Here is a 24,183-nt window from a genome sequence, read left to right as displayed (position 1 = left end):
TTCCACCAGACTTTATTAAAAACATAAATATACACTTATATATTTCCCCCTAGAGGAAACAGAATTGTACTATATATAATGTTTTATGTTTTCCCCTAAGAAAACATTTTATAGATATTTTATTTTATAGATATATCTCTAGGTTTATAAATATAAAACTACTGTCACTTTTAATAAGTATTCAACTATATGGATGTATCAAAATTTAATCAACTCCTTAATGATAAATATTTATACTATTTCCATTCCTCACCATTATAAATAATGTTGTGATGAGTATCTCTATACATATCTTTGTACAACCTTATACATATCTTTGCTGAGTCAAATGGTCAGCACATTTTTAAAGCTTTCGATGAATTATTTCCCTGAAAAGTTTTTTTTTTTTTTAACACTTTACAATCTCTTCAAAAGTTATGGGAGAGTGAGTACCCATTTTCCCTAAACCCTCAGCAATACTGGGTGCTAACATTCTTCATATCTTGTCATTCTGAAAGAAAAAAAAATGTTACTTTTATTCTAAACTGCATCTTTAATTATTAGTAAAATTGGATATCCTTTGTTTACTGTCCACATAACTAATGAAGATAAAATAATGTTTCTCCTTTAGGGAAAAGGCAAGGAATTAAAAACTTCAGATTCCTCTAGCATGAAAGAATCATAGCTGTACAAACCTTCAAGTGTATAACTCAGTATAGTGCAATAAATCAACCTCAAAAAATTATCTGAAGGTTTTCTCATTCCTAATATAAACTTCACTCTATGTGGACCATCATTATTTACTCTTGCATTTAATAAAGATGAACAAACTCATCATAGCAATCACCCACTGTCTGAAAAATATTTAAAAATAAAACATGGTCAAAAAATAAAAAAAATAAATTAAATTAAAATAAAACATGGTCACCCACATAAAGTCCTTATAGAAATATACAGATACACATTTATATTACATGGTTACATTTTTTAATCTATTCTAGGTCAATCTTTAGACCAGGGCAAAAGATTATCATTCTTTTGGGATCAAGCATTTGAGAGGGTGCGCAAATACCTGCACAAAATTTCTGAGTTTACAGACACAGTTTGAGATATGTATCATATGAGTAGAAGAGACAATAAGTAATACAGATGTTCAGAGAAAGACAATATGGCTAAAATCTGGAGCAGTCAGAAAAGGCTTCAGGTAGAACATGGGAAGATAGAGGACTTATGAAAGAGAAAGACTGGAGGGAGAAGAAAAATAGAGCGAAGGAGAACAGAAGGTAGAGGGAGGCTGTAGGAGGGAAAGAGAATAAGTGAAGGGGAGTAAGGGTGATATTTCTGGGTAAGAATGGTGTGAGGTAAAGTATAAGCAAAGCAATGAATGAGAGAAAAAATATAGATATATGGATGTAACAGGAGCAATGATCAAGTCAATTAGGCTAAATGTAATGATTTATATGAGGAATAGTAAATGAGAAAATAATGTAGGTCTAAGTTATAGAAAGTTCTGAATTCAAGGCTAAGACATTTGAATTCTATTCTATAGACAAAGCAGAAACACTAAAGATTTCTGAACAGAGCAATGTAATCTGGCAGAAATGGACAGGATATATTTAGAAAGGAGAAGAAAACTGAAGGTAATGGGTCAAACAATGGAATCCTTGGCTAAAGTGAGTGATAATAGAAATGGGAAAAAAAACAAAATAAACAAAAAAGAAATCACTCAGAAAGGAAGAACTGATAAAGTATGGCTACTACTTGAATAGGAGTTTAAAAGAGATGGGGTAAGGATGCCATCAAAAATAGACAAGGGCTTTCAGCTTAAGAAACTGAACAGAAATAAAGTACTACAGTAGAGGGAGCTACTTCTGAAGGAATAGAGATAAAATATGTCAAACATCTGTTTACACAGATATGTACTACATAGTTACCTGTCTCCATTGTTACAGAACTGAACAGCAACAACTTTGTCCTAAGACATAAAACAACAGATTTTTGGTTAGAGTTAATTTATTTGTAAAACGAATAAAGTACTCTTCCCTTCAAATTCACATGCAAAAGCATCATGGAGTAGACTTTTTAATGCTATAATTTTCTCAGAAAAGACTCTAATTTTCTTAAAAAAAATTAATGAAGTTTGAAGCAATGCATTAACTAAGGAGGAATACTTATTAGCAGTAATTTGAGATAAACCAGACATAAGCAATCCTGTTTCTAAATCATAATCTCAAGAGACAGTTTGAATAGATATTAGCTTTTATGTCCCCCATAATAGGACAGCACACTAACCTAAAATGCGACCTTAAAGTAACAGATTTAATAGCAGTTGAACTAAATTTCCCACTTATTTTTTTTTAATTTCAGAAAATCAATCATTTCCTGCTTTTCACATGGATTATTTATTTTACAAAGGATTCATCTGTCTTTTAGTACAACAGTTTAGATACTTCTCTTTGAATCTTCTTTTATAATGATTAAACTATACTTTTACAACAAAACTAATGTGTATTATAGTGATGAGAAGATTAAAGTGTAAGCCAGAATATGCATTTTACTTCTTATTCTTTGATAATAAAGCTAAAACGTACCCTCAAATGTTGTACATATTTTCACAAAACACTCAGTTACTGAATGGCATTTGAATTTTTAGTAAAAAGCTCAGATACTAAATATCTTTATATTTATTTTTCATTTTTAAAAATTATTAAACTGTCTTCATATGTTCAGAGGTATAGTCATAATGTTCTGTGATTTCACTATAATATTTATCTGACAGATTCTGGATTCTCACTGCCAGTTGCAATAACTGGTTTTAGATGTTCTGAAAGTACATCTTACTTTCAATGACTAACAGTAGCCGCTGACTTCCTACAGGGAATATTTAGGTTTTCTGACTTTCTCTTAGCTGGACCCCAGCAAATAAATGCACAAAACTCTACTAATCAATTTTTCTTCATCTTTCCCTGACTCCATTCTTGCCCATTGTTTCTACTACCTCCTTCTCACTAAGCTCTCAATAAACTTGACTGCACTTGTATACATACCCGCTTGTGTGGTAATTGTAAAGATGCCTCCTTTGCATACCCTAGTAGAAATGGATATTTATATATTTCCTAAGTATTTTTCTTTCACAATTTAAATAATATTCCAGGATTTTAATGTCTAGGAATAAGTAACAGCAAGGTGAGAGTCAGCTTGGTTCAGCAGTGGTTCATAAGTAATTGTTCAAGTTATGTTTATGGGATGGGACAAAATCAGGAGGCTGTTTCCAAAAGTTCAAGGAGAAGGTTTCTAACAGGTCTCTTTTACTACAAATTTCGGGAACATGATTGATTTTGTAACTCACGAAGTATCTTTTTCTAATAGTCAGGATTCAGGGAAACTGTGTGTATTTTATTGATGTACACTAATACTATTCCAAATGAGAGGTCAACAGTACTAAAAACAGTAATCTTAAGACCTACAAAGCTCAGTGCTTTCAATTGCTGACTATACAGCTTTGACAATGAGGTATATGAGATGTATAGTGAGCTGAAAAACAAGTACTCCCATATACCATAGTAAATAATTATCTAGAGAAAAAGGTAAGGAAAGGAAGAAGAGGAAAAGATGAAAGGTACACAAGGATATGAAAAAAACATTACTGGCTCCAAGCTTCGTAAAAAAAGAAAGTGGAAATAGCTTTGAGGAAAAGGTCCAGTCACCAATGGCCAGTCACCAATGGCTGTCACCTAGGCATAAAGCTGTTCCCTGTTGTTATTGATAACCGAGTAGGATTAGATTTCAGGAGTCTATGATGACATTTTGAAAATAATCAAACTAAAATCAACAAGCTAAATTAGTAAATTATTTTTTTCTCAAGATAGTATATCTTTTATTATTTGAGGTAAAATGGGCATATAGCATTATATAAGTTTCAGCTGTACAATATTATAATTTGATATTTGTATATACTACAAAGTGATCACCACCATTAAGTCTAGTTACCATCCATCACCATACAAATAAGCCCTCTCACCCATCCCCCAATGCCCTTTTCCCTCTGGTAATCATAGATCTGTGTATCTATGAGTTTGTTTTTGTTTGGTTTGGTTTGTTCTTTTGTTTTGTTATTTTGGAATCCACAGAGTGAAATCATGTTGTCTTTTTCCATCAGATTTTTCACTTAGCATAATACACTCAAGGTCCATCCGTATTGTCAAGAATGGCAAGATTTCCTTATGTGTGACTGAGTAGTATTCCAGTGTGTGTGTGTGTGTGTGCATGTGTGTGTACCTCATCTTCCATTCATCCATGGATGGACACTTAGGTTATTTCCATATTCTGGCTACTATAAATACTGCTGCAATGAACATAGGGGTGCATATATCTACTTGAATTAGTGTTTTTGTATTCATCAATAAATACTCAGAAGTGGAATATCTAGATCCTATGGTCATTCTATTTTTAATTTTTTGACAAATCTCCATAATGTATTTTCCATAGTGGCTACATCAATTTACATTTACATTCCCACCAATAGTGTATAAGAGTATCCTTTTTTCCACATCTTCTCCAACACTTGTCATTTCTCGCCTTTTTGATAAGAGCCATTCTAATAGGTGTGAGGTGATATTACACTGTAGTTTTCATTTGCATTTCCCTGATAATTAGTGAGGTTGAAAATGTTTTCATGTGCCTATTGGCCATCAATTTATCTTCTTTAGAAAAAAAATGTCTATTTAGTTCCTCTGTTCATCTTTTAATTGGGTTTTTTGTTGTTGTTGTTGTTGAGTTATAGAAGTCCTTAATATATTTCGGGTATTAACTGCTTAATGGATATATTATTTACAAATATCCTTTACCATTTACTAGGTTGTCTTTTTGTTTTATTGATGTTTTCCTTTACTGTGCAGTATCCTTTTACTAAGAAGTAGTCTCATTTGTTCATTTTTGCTTTTGTCTCCCTTGCATTTAGAGCCAGATTTTAAAAAATCAAGACCAATATCAAGGACCTTACCACTGTTGGGGAAGGTCATGAAAAACATGTGACTGCCAAGTGACCTGTGAGCTGGACCCCAGGCAATCAGAGGCTCCTTGCACTCTTCCCTATCCTTGGTATACAGTATATGGTTCCACTTGCCTTTCCTGCTCTAAGGACACAGCCTTGAGATGATGATGTGGTATTGAGAACACCTGAACAGTATACCAGTTAAGGATTCTTTGTAAACTTTTAAGATTTGGTGGGCAAGCACAAAGATCCATTCATCTTGCTGCCATCCAAAACAAACTTCATGTGTAAATTCCCTTTGCTTATTAAAACTGCCACCTACCAACCCAGAGTGGCCTACCTCTTTCTTTGGTCTTTCCTTGACCTCTGGGTATAGGGGCCTGTTTCTGGTTATATCCAAGAAGCTCCCAAGAGGGCTGTAAACTGACAATTGGCAAGTCAACCCAGAGACTAAAGAAATGGGCCTTGGGAATGAGGCATCCACAGGAGAAATCCCAAATTAGCCATCAACTTCTGTGTAAGGAAGGGTGGCCTCTATGTTAGATGCTTATGGACTACTACATGAATATGGGGACACCCAGAAAATGCCTGCCAATCTAATGCACTTGTTAGAGGAAATGCACATACTACATTTAGGCAGAGAAGGGAAACATGATTGCCATAGTGGGCTTCTACTGTGGGTAGGTCAGCTGGCCACTGATGCCCAACTAGAGGCTGAAGCTCAAGTTAGAAAGTCAGAAGAGCTGAGTTTAGAAAAGGATATGTGAGTGTCCACTACTCTGCTAGCTCTGGGGCTGGCAGACAAGATAGAAGAGCAAAGTAATAAATTAGAGACCTTACTGTCCGTTTTGCAAAGCAAGGAGGGTGCAATGTATTAAGAAATGAGAACTTATGAGAAAGCCCGATTAGGATGCTGAGGTGGAATCTTGGAGAAAATGATGAAAATGAAGAGGAGGATGCTGTGGTAATTGATGAGGAAACAGACATAATGCCCCATATCTTCTGATCCCTAATTTTAAATAGCAATTACCCCAAAACTCCTAGGAGAAAACGTACATCTTCCTCTGTCCCCTGAAGTTTATAAATCTTATCATGTCTTTAAAATATAAATACCCCTGGAAATAACCAAAACATTGCCAGAAAAAAAAGGAGGATCTTGGGGGCGCCTAGGTGGCACAGCGGTTAAGCGTCTGCCTTCGGCTCAGGGCGTGATCCCGGCGTTGTGGGATCGAGCCCCACATCAGGCTCCTCCGCTATGAGCCTGCTTCTTCCTCTCCTACTCCCCCTGCTTGTGTTCCCTCTCTCACTGGCTGTCTCTATCTCTGTCAAATAAATAAATAAAATCTTTAAAAAAAAAAAAAAGGAGGATCTTTTAAGAATACAGCTATAGTTTTCTTGTCCATTGCATTATAATGAACTCTCATCAAATCAAATAACCATTTCTAAGTCTTCTGTCATTTGCAGTTACTATTTTGCTCTGATGCATTGCAACAAGTGTCCCTACAACAGTGGTTCATCTTTTAAGAACACTCATGGAAAAGACTTTGACAGGTTTCTGATAACTAAGATTAAATTGCTTTCATGTTGGAGAGATAATAATGAAGTTTTCAAGTGCTATCCCAAGGCTATGTGCATAGCCCCAAAATATGTCATACAATGGTAGCTGGGGACCTATCCCTGTTCTCCTTCCCCACATCAGCAAAATGGGCCCATTACATTGATAATACAATGTTAACATGTAAAGATTTACCTCTGCTGCAGGACACCTGCAGGCTTTGCTCAGGAACATCTGTGAGGAAGAAGATGGGCAATGAACCCAAAGAAAACTCAAGGCCTAGACACTGCTATAAGGTTTTAGGTGTCATCTAGTCAGCTAAGTCTCATAAAGCTGTAACTGAAAAGGTGTAAGCCTATCCAACCCCTAAGAATGGGAAAGGGGTGCAGTCCTTTATAGGGATTTTGGGGTTTTGGAATACTTTTAATCTCCACCTGGCACAGTACTCCCATTCCTTATGCTGCCCGGTAAAGAAACAGCACATACGAGACTGGAGACAACAGCAGTGTGCTGCCTTTGAGAAGGCAAAAATACTAATAAAATAGATTAAAGCTCTGGGCATCTCCTAAGTAGGGCTACCATTTGAGTTCGATGTGTCTATGACTCCAAAAGATACGGGCCAGACACTATGGCAGAGATAACAAAAGGGGAGAATACCTCTGGGATTTTGGTTCCAGCTCTGGAAGGTGGCAAAACCCCAATATATCCCCATAGAGCAACAACTCCTAGCAATGTACACAGTGCTCCTCCAGGTAAAACTTCTTACGCAGCAGCCAGTACAGCAACTAGTGTACTGTGCTCATAGTGGTCTGGCTGCTGATCACTCAGGAGCCCTGGCCATTAATCCTTTGTACTGATAATTAGGCTATTTTAAGGGATTAAATTTATTGCTTGAACAATGGGAAGCTGATCATTAAAAAGTCCTTGTGGGGTCAAGATATATATAGTATGACATTTGGGTCCATCTGCAAGAGCCTGAAGTGATTCTCACTGTTTTTCATGTCCCAGTTCTTAAGACACTGACACCCCCCCCCCCCAGCAATCAGGAAGCTGGTGTCCTAGCTTGGGAATGAGCCCTAGCTACCGACCCGTCAGTAGTTTAGGCAGATTGGGTGCATATAAAGAGTGGCCCCCACAATGCCCAAGTAGGATGGCATATTGCCACGGATGCCAGACTGCCCTCAGAGTACACTGACTTGGTTAAAGTAATAACAGCATGTTGTGTGTCCTAAACAACACCAAAGGCAACTGCTAAAAGAATCAGGCCATCCACCGGAGTTCCCAACCTATGAGAAACTGGCAAATTAATTGTATTGGCCTCCTCTAAGTGAGTGTTCTAAATATGCCTTGGTTTATGTAGACATTGCATCTGGCCTAATCCACACTTTTCCCTGCCACCCTGCAAAGCAGGATCTCATCATTAGGGGATTAAGAAACTGAGTACCATGTATGAATATCCTCATTAAACACATAATTATCAGAGATCACATTTCAAAGGCCATGATGTGCAAGACTGAACAATAAAATGTGACATTAAATAAAAGTTCCATCTCCCCTATAACCCACAAGCAGCAGGATTGGTAGAAAGGAAAATGGTATTAAAACAGCATATTAAATACTTAACAGGCAAAACCACCTTGGCCAACTGGACAAAAGTACTGTCCTAGGCTTTAATATATTTAAATGACCAAACAGTAGGGCCTATTGCCCTATATGCCAGACTACCCCTGCCCAGGCACCCAATACTGTAAAGATATAGAAGTTATTGGAAACAACCATTGCCCAAAATCAACACACTATGCTGTGGAAAACACCAAGCCCCATCATTCTTGAAAAAGGAATTATCTACTAGAATTTACAATGCAATATCCCAATGAGACAGGTGAGTTCCCTCACACCCTTGGGTGAAGAACCTACTCAATCTCCACTAAGATCCCCTTGTCCTCCTGCATGCTGGAACTGTTAAAATGCACTGTACCTGAAATCAAGCATGCACCAGTGAAAGAATGGGGAAAATGAGGGTCCTGATGATGGCATATCCCGCCCCCAGTTCATCTCTTCACACCTGACAGTGCTGCCTCCCCTGGCCAACATGTATGGTATGTACAACCAGGTCAAGTTTCTAAAGGTGCTAACCTCCCTCTCCTCAAAGTCAGGGTAAGTGTTTGATTTTTTCACTGATAAGACCATTTTGCCACTGTCTTTGTTCCCTCCATTGGCTTAGATTTAGAAGACATTAATAGAAAACGTGAACCCCTTAATAAATTCTCTCAGCAAGCATTGAATGATAGCAATAAAATCTGTCCTTACTGAACACTGAAATGTCTCTGGTAAGCTGTACTTATTACTTAGAAAGCTGTACTCCAAAATAAAATGGATTTAGACATTATTACTGCCTCATAAGGAGGGACCTGTGCCATTATCCAAACACAATGTTGTGTGTTCACCCCACTGAATCTGCTAATGTGCCATCTTTATTAAATCACATGAAATACAAGTGAATGCCCTGAGTAATCCAATCCCCAGCTTAGGAGACTTAATAAATCAGCAGATCAGATCAAGGGCTCTTACAAAAAAGGTTGTCATTGATTTTATAATCATTGTCTTATTTAATCTGTGTTTCCTTTTACATGCACCTATATTGCTGTTGTGGCATTAGACTCCAATGCAGCCAGACAGTCACCAAAGGAGTCACCTCCATGCTAATAAAACCCCTTGCTGAACACTTAGGGCCCACTTCACAAGGGGGCACATGAGATTATAAAAGCCGGTCATGAAGGGTGGAATGTAGGGGAAAGTCATTGAAAAGATGTGACCACCAACTGATCTGCAAGCTGGACCCCAGGCAATCAAAGGCTTGTTACCTCCTCCCTTGGAATGTGGGTTCCTCTTGCCTTTCATGCTCCCAGAGGTTGCTCCAAGGGCAAAGCCTTGAGATAATGATGTGGTGCTGAGAACACCTGCACAGTATATTTGACTGGACCCAGTTAAGGCCTCTTGTTAAACTTTTACGATTTGGTGGGTGGCCATGGAGATCCATTTGTCTTGCTGCCACCCAAGACATGACTTATATGTAAGTTCCCTTTACTTATTCAAACTGTCACCTACCAACCTGGAGTAGCCTGCCTCTTACTTTCGTTGTCCTCTGAGTACAGGGTCAGTTTCAGATTACACTCAATAAGCTCCTGAAAGGGTTACAAACTGACAGACAACTGCCTATGTTTTCTTCTAGGAATTTTGATTTCAGCTTCTATATTCAGGTAGGTCTTACTTTTGAGTCAATTTTGGTGTATTGTGTAAAATAGTGGTCCAGAGTTTCATTCCTTTGCATGTGGCTGTCCAGTTTTCCCAACACTACTTACTGAAGAAACTACCATTTCCCCATTATACATTCTTGGCTCCTTCACTGTAAATTAACTGACCATGCATGTGCAGGTTTATTTCTGGGTTCTTTATTCTGTTCCATTGATCTATTTGTCTGTTTTACTGCCAACACCATACTGCTTTGATTACTAGAACTTTGTAGTATAGTTTAAAATCAGGAAGTGTGATGCCTCCAGCTTTGTTCTTTCTCAAGTTTACTTTGGCTATTTGTGATTTTTTGTGACTCCTACAAATTTTAGACATATCTGTTCCCCTTCTAAAAATTGCCACTGGGGTTTTGATGGGGATTGCATGTAATCTCTAGATTACTTTGGGCAGCCAGCCTGGACATATTAATTCTTCCAATTCATGAGCATGGAATTATCTTTCCATTTATTTGTCTTCTTCAATTTCTTTCATCTGTTCTGGTTTTCAGTGTGCAGGTCTACATTTCCTTGATTAAATTTACTCCTAGGTATGTTATTCTTTAGAAGCAATTGTAATTGAGACTTTTTCCTTAGTATATTTTTTTCTGATAGTACATTCTCAGTGTATAGAAACACAGCAGACTTCTGTATATTGATTTTCTATCCTGCAACTTTACTGAGTACATTTATGAGTTGTACCAGTTTGGTTTTATTTAGTGGAATCTTTAGGGTTTTCTATATACAGAATTATGTTATCTGCAAATAGTTACAGTTTTACTTCTTCCTTTCCAAACTGGATGCCTATTATTTCTTTTACATGGCTAATTACTGTGGCAAGGAATTCCAATACTATGTTGAATAAAGCAGCAAAAATGGACATCCTTGTCTTACTCCTGATCTTCGAGAAAAGCTTTCACCTTTTCACCACGGAGTATGTAAGCTGTGGATTTGTCAGATATGATCTTTATTACACTCAGATACATTCCTTCTATCACACTTTATTAATAGAGATTTTATCATAAATGAATATGGAATATTATCAAATACTTTTTTTGCAACTATTGAGATGATAATATGACTTTTATCCTTCATTTTGCTAATGTGGTGTATCATGTTGATTGATTTGCAGATGTTGAATCATTCTTGCCTGTAGCAATCCCAACCTGATCATGGTGTATGATCCTTTGAATGCATTGCTGAATTAAGTTTACTAATATTTTGTTGAATATTTTTGCATCTCTATACATCAGGGATATTGGCCTGTGATTTCCTCATTTTTAGTGTCTTTGTCTGGTTTTTATATCAGAGACTGACCTTGTAAAATGAGTTTGGAGCATTCCCTTAATTTTTAGGAAGAGTCTGGGGACAGTGATTAAATCTTTCAATGTTTAGCACTATTCAGTGAAGCCACCTGGTTCTGGACTTTTGTATGTTGGATGGGTTTTGACTACTGATTCAGTCTCCTTTCTAGGAATCCATCAATACAGATTTTTTATTTCTTTATAATTCAGTCTTAGAAAATTGGATGTTTTAAGAACTTATCCATTTCTGAGTCCAAGACAGCAGAGAAGTAGGAGACCAAAATTCCGTCTCGTTCCAGGAATTCAGCTAGATAGCTATCAAATCATTCTGAACACCTGTGAACTCAACCAGAGATCTAAGAAAAGAATAGCTGCAACTCTACAAGTAGAAAAGCAACCACTTTCTGCAAGGTCGATGCGAGGAAGTGAATCTGAGGCGATATATGGGAAGATAGACTGCAGGGGGAGGGAGCCTCCGTCAGCCAGCCACCAGCAAGTAATATAACAGCACAGCACAAAATCAGAACTTTCAGAAGTCTGGTCAGTGAGGGACGTCACTTAGGCTGCTAAGCGGGGGTGGATCCCTAAATGGGACAGTGTGGTCTCAGGATCTTCGGGGTCACAGGAAGACCGGGGGTGCCTGAGTGTGGCAGAGCTCCCAGGCATCAGAGCGAAGAAGCCAGCTACAAAGAGTGAGCCCAGGAATGGACTCTCAGCTCAGGATAGCCATAAACCGCGAAAAGCAGCAGTCAGGCGATTGCTCTCTGAGCAGGGGCCCAAACAAGCAGCAGAACCGGCGAGACCTCCCTCCTTCCCCCAAGAGGAGCAGTGTGGGAGTGCATGGCAGGAGTCTGCAGGGTTTGGAGACTCCAAACTGGGTGGCTTGCCTGAGACAGAAATGCTCAGTCACAGGCTGGGTAAACACAAAGTGTGGACAGAGACCAGGGAGACAGGGGTGATTGACTGCTTTTCCCTGAGGGTGCACTGAGGAGTGGGGCCCAAGGCATTAGGTTCCAGGCTAGAGATTAGGAGGCTGCCATTTTCATTCTTATCCTCTAAAGCTGCAGGGAAAGCCTTCAGGGAACAAAAGCCACTTAGAGCAAACCAGAGCAGATTACTTAGCCTGGCCCCCTGGCAAGGGCAGTACAATTCCGCCTGGAACAAAAACACTTGAGAATCAATGTAACAGGCCCCTCTCCCAGAAGATCAGGAAGAACATCCAGTCAAGGACAAGTTTACTGACCATTGAGAACTGCAAAACTCCAGCACTAGTGGAATACAACATCTAGAATTCATGGACTTTATCCCATGATTCTTTAGTTTTTCAACTTTAATTTTTTTAATTATTTTTCTTTTGTTTTTCAACAAAATTTCTTATTTTATCAACACCTTTTTAAAATTTTTTTTTAATTTTCATTTTTACAATTATATCCTATCCCTTCATTGTATTTAATCTTCTTTTTATACACACATAAGTTTTCATTTCTTTACAATTTGGGGATGCAGTTTCTTCGGACAAACCAAAATAAACCCCAAATCTAGTGTATGGCTCTGTTCTATTCACCTGTCTGATCATTTTCTTTTTTGTTTTGTTTTGTTTAATCTTTTTCTTCTTTCTCTTCTTTTTGTTTTGTTAAAGTCTTTTAATTTTCATTTTTAAATTTTATTCTATCCTTTCAAGGTATTAATTTTAGTTTTGCATGTTCTATCCTTTCAATGTATTTAATTTTATGTTTGTATATATAAGGTGTTCTTTCTTTACAATTTTGAGACATAGTTTCTTATAACAAACTGAACAAGATACACTCAGGAGATAGTGTATTGCTTTGTTCTGTTCACCTATCTCCCATTCTTTTTCCTGTCATTGTTTCCTTTTTCCTCTTTTGTTTTTTTCTTGTATTTAATTTCCATACTTACAGTTACATCCTATCTTTTCATTGGATTTAATTTTATTTTTGTACATATATAAGTTTTTCTTTCTTGACAATTCTGGGACCTAGTTTTCTAAAAAACAGACCAAAATACACACACAAAAAAAACCCCAGTGTATTGCTCTATTCTGCTCACTTGTCTGATTATATTCTCTTTTTTCCCTTCTTTTATCCTTTTTTTTTCTTTTTTTTGTCTTCCTGATGTCAGGTCTCTTCTGATTGGCTTAGTGTATATTTCTCTGGGGTCATTGTTGCCATGTTAGTATTTTGTTCTCTCGTTCATCTATTTTCCACTGGACAGAATGACAAAACGAAAAAACTCAATGCAAAAAAGAACAAGAGGCAGTACTGACTGCCAAGGACATAATCAGATTGGACATTAAGTAAGATGTCGGAACTAGAGTTCAGAATAATGATCATAAAGATAGTAGGCGGGCTTGAAAAAAGCATAACAGACACTAGAGAATCCCTTTCTGGAGAAATAAAAGAACTGAAATATAACCAAGTCGAAAACAAAAAGACTATTAATGAGATGCAATCAGAAATGGAGGCTCTAACTGCTAGGATAAATGAGGCAAAAGAGAGAATTAGTGACATAGAAGACAAAATGATGGAGAATAAAGAAACTAAGAAAAAGAGATAAACAACTACTGGATCACAAGGGGAGAATTCGAGACATAAGTGATACCACAAGGTGAAAAAATTTTAGAATAATTGAGATCCCAGAGGAAGAGGAAACAGAGAGAGGAGGGAGAAGGTATATTGTAGGAAATAATAGTGGAGAACTTCCCTAATCTGGGGAAGGAAACAGGCATCCAATTTCAGGAGGCATAGAAAACCCACCTTAAAAAATCAGTAAAAGTAGGTCAACACCTTGACATAGAATAGTGAAAGTTAAAAATTTTAGAGACAAAGGGAAAATCCTAAAAGCAGCCAGGGGCAAGAGGTCTGTATGTAACCTACAAGGATAGAACCATTACACTGACAGCATACCTATCCACAGAGACCTAGCAGGCCAGAAAGGACTAGCATGATATATTCAAGGTGCTAAATGAGAAAAATATGCAGCCAGGAATACTTTTCCCAACTAGGATGCCATTCAAAACAGAAAGAGTGATAAAAAGCTTCCAGGACAAACAGAATCTAAAAGAATTTGTGATTACCAAACCAACCCTATAAGAAATATTACAAGGGATCCTCTAAGCAGAGAGAGAGCCCAAAACTAACATAGACCAGAAAGAAACAGACGATATACAGTAACAGTCACTGTACAGGTAATACAGTGATACTAAATTCATATCCTTCGGGGCGCCTGGGTGGCACAGCGGTTAAGCGTCTGCCTTCGGCTCAGGGCGTGATCCCAGCATTCTGGGATCGAGCCCCACATCAGGCTCCTCTGCTATGAGCCTGCTTCTTCCTCTCCCACTCCTCCCACTCCCCCTGCTTGTGTTCCCTCTCTCTCTGGCTGTCTCTATCTCTGTCGAATAAATAAATAAAATCTTTAAAAAATAAATAAATAAATAAATTCATATCCTTCAATAGTTACTCTGAATATAAATGGGCTAAATGTCCATTCAAAAGACACAGGGATTCAGACTGGATAAAAAAGCAAGACCCATTGATATGCTGTCTATAAAAGACTATTTTTAGACCCAAAGGCACCTCCAGATTTAAAGGGAGGGAGTGGAAAAACATTTATCCTACTAATGGACATCAAAGAAAGCTGGGGTGGCCATCCTTATATCAGACAAATTAGATTTTAAATCAAAGAACCAAAGACTGTAATGAGAGATAAGGAAGGACACTATATCATAATTGAAGGATCTATCCAACAAGAAGATCTAACAATTATACATATTTATGCCCCTAACATGGGAGCAGTCAATAATATAAGCCAATTAATAACAAAACGAAAGAAACACATTGAAAATAACACAATAATAGTAGGGGATTTTAACACCTCCCTCACTGCAATGGACAGGTCATCTAAGCAGAAGATCAATAAGGAAATAAAGGCTTTGACTGACAGACGGGACCGGATAGACTTCACGGATATATCCAGAACATTCCATCCTAAAGGGCAGAATACACATTCTTCTCAAGTGCACATGGAACGGTCCCCAGAATAGATCACATACTGGGTCACAAATCAGGTCTCAACCACTACCAAAAGACTAGGTTCACCCACTGCATATTTTTGGACCACAATCCTTTGAAACTGGAACTCAATCACAAGAGGAAATTTGGAAATAACTCAAATACAAGGAGGTTAAAGAGCATCTTACTAAAGAATAAGTGGGTCAACGAGGACGTTAAAGAAGAATTTTTAAAAAATGGAAACAAATGAAAATGAAAACACAACTGTTCAAAACATCAGGGATGCAGCAAAGGTGGTCCTAAGAAGTATATAGCAATACAAGACTTTCTCAAGAAACAAGAAAGGTCTCAAATGCACAACCTCCCTTTACACCTAATGGAGCTGGAGAAAGCACAGCAAATAAAGCTTAAACCCAGCAGGAGAAGAGAAATAATAAAGATTGGAGCAGAAATCAACGAAATAGAAACCAAATGAATAGTAAAATAGATCAACGACACTAGGAGCTGGCTCATTGAAAGAATTAATAAGATTGATAAACCCCTGGCCACACTTATCAAAAAGAAAAGAGAAAGGACCCAAAGGAATAAAATCATGAATAAAAGAGGAGAGATCACGGGGCGCCTGGGTGGCACAGCGGTTAAGCGTCTGCCTTCGGCTCAGGGCGTGATCCCGGCGTTACGGGATCGAGCCCCACATCAGGCTCCTCCACTGTGAGCCTGCTTCTTCCTCTCCCACTCCCCCTGCTTGTGTTCCCTCTCTCGCTGGCTGTCTCTATCTCTGTCGAATAAATAAATAAAATCTTTAAAAAAAAAAAAAAGAGGAGAGATCACAACCAACACCAATGAAATAAAATCATAAGAACATATTATGAGTAAGTATATGCCAACAAATTAGGCAATCTGGAAGAAATGCATGCATTCCTAGAGATGTATAAATTAACAAAACTGATACAGGAAGAAATAGAAAACCTGAACAGACCCATAACCAGCAAGAAAATTGAAGCAGTAATCAAAAATCCCCAACAAACAAGAGTCCAGGCAGGATGGCTTCACAGGGGAATTTAACAAACACTTAAAAGAAGAATTAATACCTATTCTTCTGAAGCTGTTTCAAAAAATTGAAACGGAAGGAAAAACCTCCAAATTCTTTCTATGAGGCCAGCATTACCTTGATCCCAAAACCAGACAAACACACCACCAAAAGAAGAATTACAGACCAATATCCCTGATGAACATGGATGCAAAAATTCTCACCAACATACTAGCCAATAGGATCCAAAAGTACAATAAAAGGATTATTCATCATGACCAGGTGGGATTTATTCCTGGGATGCAAGGGTGGTTCAACATCTGCAAATCAATCAATGTGATACACTATATTAATAAAAGAAAGGACAAGAACCTTATGATCCTCTCACTAAATGCAGAAAAAGCATTTGACAAAGTACAGCATTCTCTGTTGATTAAAACTCTTCACAATGTAGGGATAGAGTGAACATACCTCGACATCATAAAAGCCATCTATGAAAAGCCCACTGCAACTACCATTCCCAATGGGGAAAAACGAGCTTTTCCCCTAAGGTCAGGAACATGGCAGGGAGGTCCACTATCACCACTGCTGTTCAACACAGTACTAGAAGTCCTAGCCTCAGCAATCAGACAACAAAGAGAAATAAAAGGCATTGAAATTGGCAAAGAAAACGTCTAACTCTCACTCTTTGCAGATGACATGATACTCTATGGGGAAAACCCAAAAGACTCCACACCAAAATTGCTGGAACTCCTACAGGAATTCAGCAATGTGCCAGGATATAAAATCAATGCACAAAAATCAGTTGCATTTCCATACACAAACAATGAGACAGAAGAAAGAGAAATGAAGGAGTTGATCCCATTTACAATTGCACCCAAAACCAGAAGATACCTAGAAATAAACCTAACCCAAGAAGAAAGGATCTGTACTCAAAAAACTATAGAATACTCACAAAAAACAACTGAGGAAGACACAAAGAAATGGAAAAACATCCCACACTCATGGATTAGAAAAACAAATATTTTTAAAATGCCTATGCTACGTAGAGCAATCTACACGTTCAATGCAATCCCTATCAAAATATCATCAATTTTTTTTCACAGAACTCAAACAAATAATCCTAAAATTTGTTTGGAACCAGAAAAGACCCCAAATTGTCAAAGGAATGTTGAAAACAAAAACCAAAACTGGTGGCATCACAATTCTGGACTACAAGCTCTATTCCAAAGCTGTAATCATCAAGAAAATATGGTATTGGCACAAAAACAGACTCACAGATCAATGGAACAGGATAGAGAACCGAGAAATGGACCCTCAAGTCTATGGTCAACTAATATTCAACAAAGTAGGAAAGAATGTCCAATAGAAAAAAGACAGCCTCTTCAACAAATGGTGCTGGGAAAATTGGACAGAGACATGCAGAAAAAATGAAACTGGACCATTTCCTTACACAATACACAAAAATAGACCCAAAATGGATGAAAGACCTAAATGAGAGACAGGAATCCATCAAAATCCTAGTGGAGAACACAGGCAGCAACCTCTTCAACCTCGGCTGCAGCAACGTTTTGCTCAACACGTCTCCAAAGGCAAGGGAATCAAAGGCAAAAATGAATTACTGGGACTTCATCAAGATTAAAAGCTTCTGCACAGCAAAGGAAACAGCAGGCAAAACCAAAGACAATTGAGAGAATGGGAGAAGATATTTGCAAATAACCTATCAGATAAAGGGCTAGTATTCAAAATCTATAAAGAACTTATCAAACCCAACAACCAGAGAACAAATAATCCAATCAAGAAATGGGCAGGGGGCACCTGGGTGGCACAGCAGTTAAGCGTCTGCCTTCGGCTCAGGGCGTGATCCCGGTGTTATGGGATCGAGCCCCACATCAGGCTCCTCCACTGTGAGCCTGCTTCTTCCTCTCCCACTCCCCCTGCTTGTGTTCTCTCTCTCACTGGCTGTCTCTATCTCTGTCAAATAAATAATAATAAAAAAAAAAGAAATGGGCAGAAGACATGAACAGACATTTCTCCAAAGAAGACATACAGATGGACAACGGGCACATGAAACAATGCTCCACATCACTCAGCAGCAGGGAAATACAAATCAAAACCACAGTGAGATACCACCTTACACCATTTAGAATAGCCTTAATTAACAAGACGGGAAGCAACAAGTGTTGGTGAGGTTGTGGAGAAAGGGGAACCCTCTTACAGTGTTGGTGGGAGTGCAAACTGGTACAGCCTTTCTGGAAAACAGTATGGAGGTTCCTCAAAAAGTTGAAAATAGAGCTATCCTACGACCCAGCAACTGCATTACTGGGTATTTACCCCAATGATACAAACGTAGTGATCCAAAGTGGCACTTGCACCCCAATGTTTATAGCACCAATGTCCATAAAAGCCAAACTATGGAAAGAGCCCAGATGCCCATTGGCAGATGAATGGATAAAGAAGATGTGGTGTGTATATAAATAATATGGAATATTACGCAGACATCAAAAAAAATGAAATCTTGCCATTTGCAAGGACATGGATGGAACGAGAGGGTATTATGCCAAGCGAAATAAGTCAATCAGAAAAAGACAATTATCATACGATCTCACTGATATGTGGAATTTAAGAAGAAAAAAAAAACAGAGGATCATAGGGGAAGAGAAGAAAAAATAAAACAAGATGAAACCAGAGAGGGAGACAAACCATAAGAGACTCTTAATCATAGGAAACAAACTGAGGGTTGCTGGAGGGGAGGTGGGTGGGGATGGGGTAACTGGGTGATGGACATTAAGGAGGGCCCTTGATGTATTGAGCACTGTGTATTATATAAGACTGATGAATCACAGACCTGTACCTCTGAAACCAGTAATACATTGCATGTTATTTAATTGGATTAAAATAAAAATTTTAAAAAATTATTCTTTCTACGTTATCTAATTTGTAGGCATATAATACTTTATATACATTGTGATCCCTTGTGTTTTGTGGTTGTGTCAACTGGAACTTCTCTTTTGTTTCTGATTATCAATTTGAGTCCTCTCTTATTCTTCTCTTGATGAATATAGCTAAGTATCTGTCAACTTTATTATTTCAAAGAACAAGCTCTTATTTTCATTTATCTTTTCTACTGTCATTTAATCTCTATTTCATTTATTTTTCCTCTGATCTTTATTTCCTTCCTTCTAGTAACTTTGGTCTTTGATTTTCTTTTTTTAGTTCCTTTATATGTAGAGTATGATTATTTGTTTCTGATTTCTCTTGTTTTTTACATATGCCTGTTTTGCTGTTAAAACTCTTTAAAACTGCTTTTGTTGTATCATACATGTTTGGGGCTGTTATATTTCCATTTTAATTTGTCTCCAGGTACTTTTTATTTTCTCCTTTGAGCTCTGAATAAATCCATTGGTTGTTCAGTAGCATCTTGTTTAATCTCCACATATCTGATTTCCCACCAGTTTTCCTTATGTAATTGATCTCTATTTTTATAGCATTGTGATCAGAAACGTTGGTTTATATAGTTTCAATCTTTTTGAATTACTAATACTTGTTTTGTGCCTAAATATGATCTATCCTAGACAATGTTTCATGTGTACTCTGGTACTTTCAGATGGAACATGTTTTATGTATCTATTAAGTCCATCTGGTCTAATGTGTCCTTTAAGGCCAATCTGTCCTTATTGGCTTTTGCCAATGATGTCAGCTGGATATTAAAGTTCCCTGCTATTATTTTATTGCTTTCAAATTTTCCCTTCAAGTCTAGTAATTTTTGCTTTGTGTATTTAGGTGCCCCTATGTTGATTGAGTGTTTAATATTTACAAATACTATAACCTCATGTTGCATTGATGCCTTTATCATTTAGTAATGCCCTTCTATACCTTTCATTACCATCTTTCTTGAGAGTTTATTTTGTCTGGTATATGCACAGTTTCACAAGGGTTCTTTTTTTTTTCTCCTTAAAAGCTTTCATTTTTTAAAGTTTTTATTTAAACCCAGTTAGTTAACATTCAGAGTTATACTGGTTTCAGGTGTACAATATACTGATCACCACATCCATACAACACCTGTGCTCACCATAAGTACACTCCATAATCCCTATCAACAATTTAACCCATCCCACACCCACCGACCCTCTGATAACTATGTTTGTTCTCTATTGTTAAGAATCTGTTTCGATATTTGCCTCTCTTTTTTTCCCTTTACTGGTTTGTTTTGCTTCTTAAATTCCACACATGGGTAAAGTCATATGGTATTTGTCATTTTCTGACCTACTTTTTTCGCTTAGCATAATACTATCCAGTTCCATCCACATCATTGCAAATAGCAAGATTTCAATAATTTTTATGGCTAATATTTCTGTGTGTGTGTGTGTGTGTGTGTGTGTGTGTGTGTGTGTGTGTTTTATCCATTCATCAATCCATGAGCACATCTTTGTCCATTCATCAGTCAATGGACACTTGGGCTGTTTTCATAGTTTGGCTATTATAGTTAACACTGCTATAAACACTGGAATGTATTTATCCCTTTAAATTAGTATTTTTGTATTCTTTGGGTAAATACCAAGTAGTGCAATTGTGGGATCATAGGGTAGTTCAACTTTTAACATTTTGAGGATCCTTCTTAGAGTTTTCCAGAGTAGTTGCACCAGTTTCCATTCCCACCAACAGGGCAAGAGTGTTCCCCTTTCTTCACATCCTCACCAACATCTGTTGTTTCTTGTGGTGTTGATTTTAGCCATTCTGTCAGGTGCAGAGTGATATCTCATTGTAGTTTAATTTTGTGTTTCCCTGATAATCAGTGATGTTGAGCATCTTTTCATTATGTCTGCTGGCCATTTGCATGTCTTCTTTGGAAAAATGTCTATTCATGTCTTCTGTCCATTTTTTAATTGAATTATTTGTCTTCTGGGGGTTGTGGGTTTGGTTTGGTTTGTTTTATTTTTACGATTTTATTTATGGGGCGTCTGGTTGGCTCAGTAGGTTCAGCATCTCCCTTCACGTCAGGTCATGATCCCTGGATCCTGGGATCAAGCCCAGCATCAGGCTGCCTGCTCAGAGGGGAGACTCCTTCTCCCTCTCCCTCTCCCCTCCCCTCCAACTCAAGATCTCTGTTCTATCTCTCTTTTTTTTCTTGAGAGAGAGAGTGAGTGGAGTGGGGGCAGGGGCAGAGGGAGAGGGAGAGAGAGTATCTCAAGCAGACTCCATAATAAGCAGAGTCTGATGCAGGGTTTGATATAATACCCGAGACCATGACCTGAGCCAAAATCAAGAGTTGGACACATAACTGACTGAGCACCCAGGTGCCCCTGGGGTTTGAGTTTTATAATTTCCTTATTTATTTTGGATACCAAACCCTTAATAGATATATCATTTGCATATACCTTCTCCCACTCCATAGGTTGCCTTTTAGTTTTGTTGATTGTTTCCTTCTATTTGCAGTAGCTTTCCATATTGATGAAGTCCCAAAAGGTTATTTCTGCTTTGGTTTCATTTGCCTCAGGAGATATATCTACTAAGAAGTTGCCACAACCAGTGTCAAAGAGTTAATGCCCATATAATACTCTAGGAATTTTATGATTTCAGGTCTTGCATTTAGCTCTTTAATCCATTTTGAATTAATTTTTGTGTGTGGTGTAAGAAAGTGGCCCAGTTACATTCTTTTGCATGTTGCTGTCCCGTTTTCCCAACACCATCTATTGAAGAGACTGTCTTCTTCCCACCAGATATTCTTCCCTACTTTGTCAAATATTAATTCACCATATATCTGTGGGTTCATTTCTGGGTTATCGATTCTGTTCCATTGATCTATGTGTCTGTTTTTGTGCCAGTACCATACTGTCTTGATGACTACAGCTTTGTAATATAGCTTGAAGTCCAGAACTCTGATGCTTCCAGCTTTGCTTTTCTTTTTCAAGACTGCATTCCCTATTCAGGGTCTTTGTGGTTCCGTACAAATTTTAGGACTGTTTGTTGTAGTTCTGTGAAAAAGGCTGTTGGTATTTTGATAGGTATCGTATGGAATGTATACATTGCTTTGGGTAGTATAGACATTTTAACAGTATTTGTTCTTCTGATCCATGATGATGGGATGTCTTTCCATTTCTTTTTGTCATTTTCAATATCTTTCACTGGTGTTTTATGGTTTACAGAGTAAAGGTCTTTCACCTATTTAGTTAGGATTATTCCTGGGCATATTATTTCTGATACAATTGAAAATGGAACTGATTCCTTAATTTTCTTTCTGCCCCTTCATTATTGGTGTATAGAAATGGAACAGATTTCTGTACATTGATTTTGGATTTGGCAAATTTACGAAATTTCTTTATCAGTTCTAGCAGTGTTTGGTAGAATCTGCTGGGTTTTCTATATAAAATATCATGTCATCTGGGAATAGTGAAAGTTTGATTTTTCCTTGCTGATTTGGATGCATTTTATCTCTTTTTATTATCTGATTTCTGTGGTTAGGACATCCAGTACTATGTTAAATAACAATGGTGAGAGTGGAGATTCCTATCTTCTTGTCGAGTGTAGAAGAAAAGCTCTCCATTGTTCCCCATTAAAGATGATGTTAGCTGTGGGTTTTTCATATAAGGCCTTTATGATGTTGAAGTATGTTCCCTCTAAACCTACTTAGTTGAGGGTCTTTATCAGGAATGGATGCTGTACTTTATCAAATGCTTTTTCTGCATCTATTGAAAGGATCATATGTTTCTTATCCTTTCCTTTATGTGGTGTATCACATTGATTTATGAATATTGAACCACTCTTATAACCTAGTAATAAATCCCACTTTAGCGTGGTGAATGATTTTCTCAATATACTGTTGGATTTGGATTACTAGTATTTTCCTAAGAATGTTTGCATCCATTTTCATCAGGGATATTGGCCTATAGTTCTCCTTTTTAGTAGAGTCTTTATCTGGTTTTGGTTCAGGGTAATGCTGGCCTCACAGAATGAATTTGGAAGTTGTCCGTCCTTTTATACTTTTTGTAATAGTTTGAGAAGAATAGGTATTAATTCTTTACATGTATGGTAGAATTTGCCTGTGAAGCCATCTGGTTCTGGACTTTTTTTATTGGGAGTTTTAGGGATGCAGTAAAAGCATTCCTAAGAGGGAAGTTTACACCAGTACAGACCTACCTCAAGAAACAAGAAAAACCTCAAACAACCTAACCTTACACCTAAAGGAAAAAGAACAACAAAAAAGCCTAAAGCCAGTAGAAGGAAACAAATAATAAAGATTAGAGCGTAAAACAATGATATAGAAACTAAAAAAACAATAGGACAGATCAATGAAACCAGGAGCTGCTCCTTTGAAAAAATTAAATTGATAAATCTCTATTCAGACTTATCCAAAAGAAAAGAGAAAGAACCCAAATAAATAAAATCACAAATGAGAAAGCATCAATAACAACCAACACCACAGAAATACAAACAATTATAGGAGAATATTTGGAAAAACTATATGACAACAAATTGGACAATCTGGAAGAAATGGATTAATTCCTAGAAACATATAAACTACCAAAAACTGAAACAGAACTAAATATAAAACTTGAAGATACCAATAACCAACAAAGAAACCGAATTAGTAATTAAAAGCTCCCAACATGTAAAAGACCAGTGTTCTTTTCATTTCCATTTCCACTGAATATCTTTTTCTATAGTTTCATTTTCAGTTTGTGTTCTTAGATCTGAAATGAGTATGCAGGCAACATATTAATGAGTCTTTCTTTTGTTGTTTCTTTTTTAAAATCCATTCATCTCATCGAGCCTTACATCAGAAACCGGGGATGTACTGTATGGTGACTAACATAATACAATAAAAAATCATTAAAAAAAATAAAATAAAATAAAATAAAATCCATTCATCTACTCTATGTCTTTGATTGGAGAATTTAGTCCATTTAACTTTATAGTAATTATAGATAGGAATGTACTTAGCAACAATTGTTGAATTTTTTCTGGCTGTTTTTTTAGTTCCGCTCTGTTCATTTCTTTTTTTTTTTT

General features: G+C 37.2%; 1 protein-coding gene across 1 annotated transcript in view; it reads right to left on the bottom strand.

The window, feature by feature from the left end:
- The window catches only part of BRWD3 (bromodomain and WD repeat domain containing 3), a 216,465-nt gene that overhangs the window by 115,252 nt on the left and 77,030 nt on the right, over positions 1-24,183 (bottom strand). Inside the window, exon 12 of the mRNA XM_040630327.1 lies at positions 1,914-1,954. Within this exon, the coding sequence (XP_040486261.1) occupies positions 1,914-1,954 (41 nt within the window). The remainder of the gene's footprint in view (positions 1-1,913; positions 1,955-24,183) is intronic.

The sequence above is a fragment of the Ursus maritimus genome (assembly GCF_017311325.1).
Source record: "Ursus maritimus isolate PB19 chromosome X unlocalized genomic scaffold, ASM1731132v1 scaffold_X1, whole genome shotgun sequence".
Classification (NCBI taxonomy): domain Eukaryota; kingdom Metazoa; phylum Chordata; class Mammalia; order Carnivora; family Ursidae; genus Ursus; species Ursus maritimus.
Note: the sequence above shows the minus strand (reverse complement) of the source record. Positions and strands in the feature narration are given on the sequence as shown.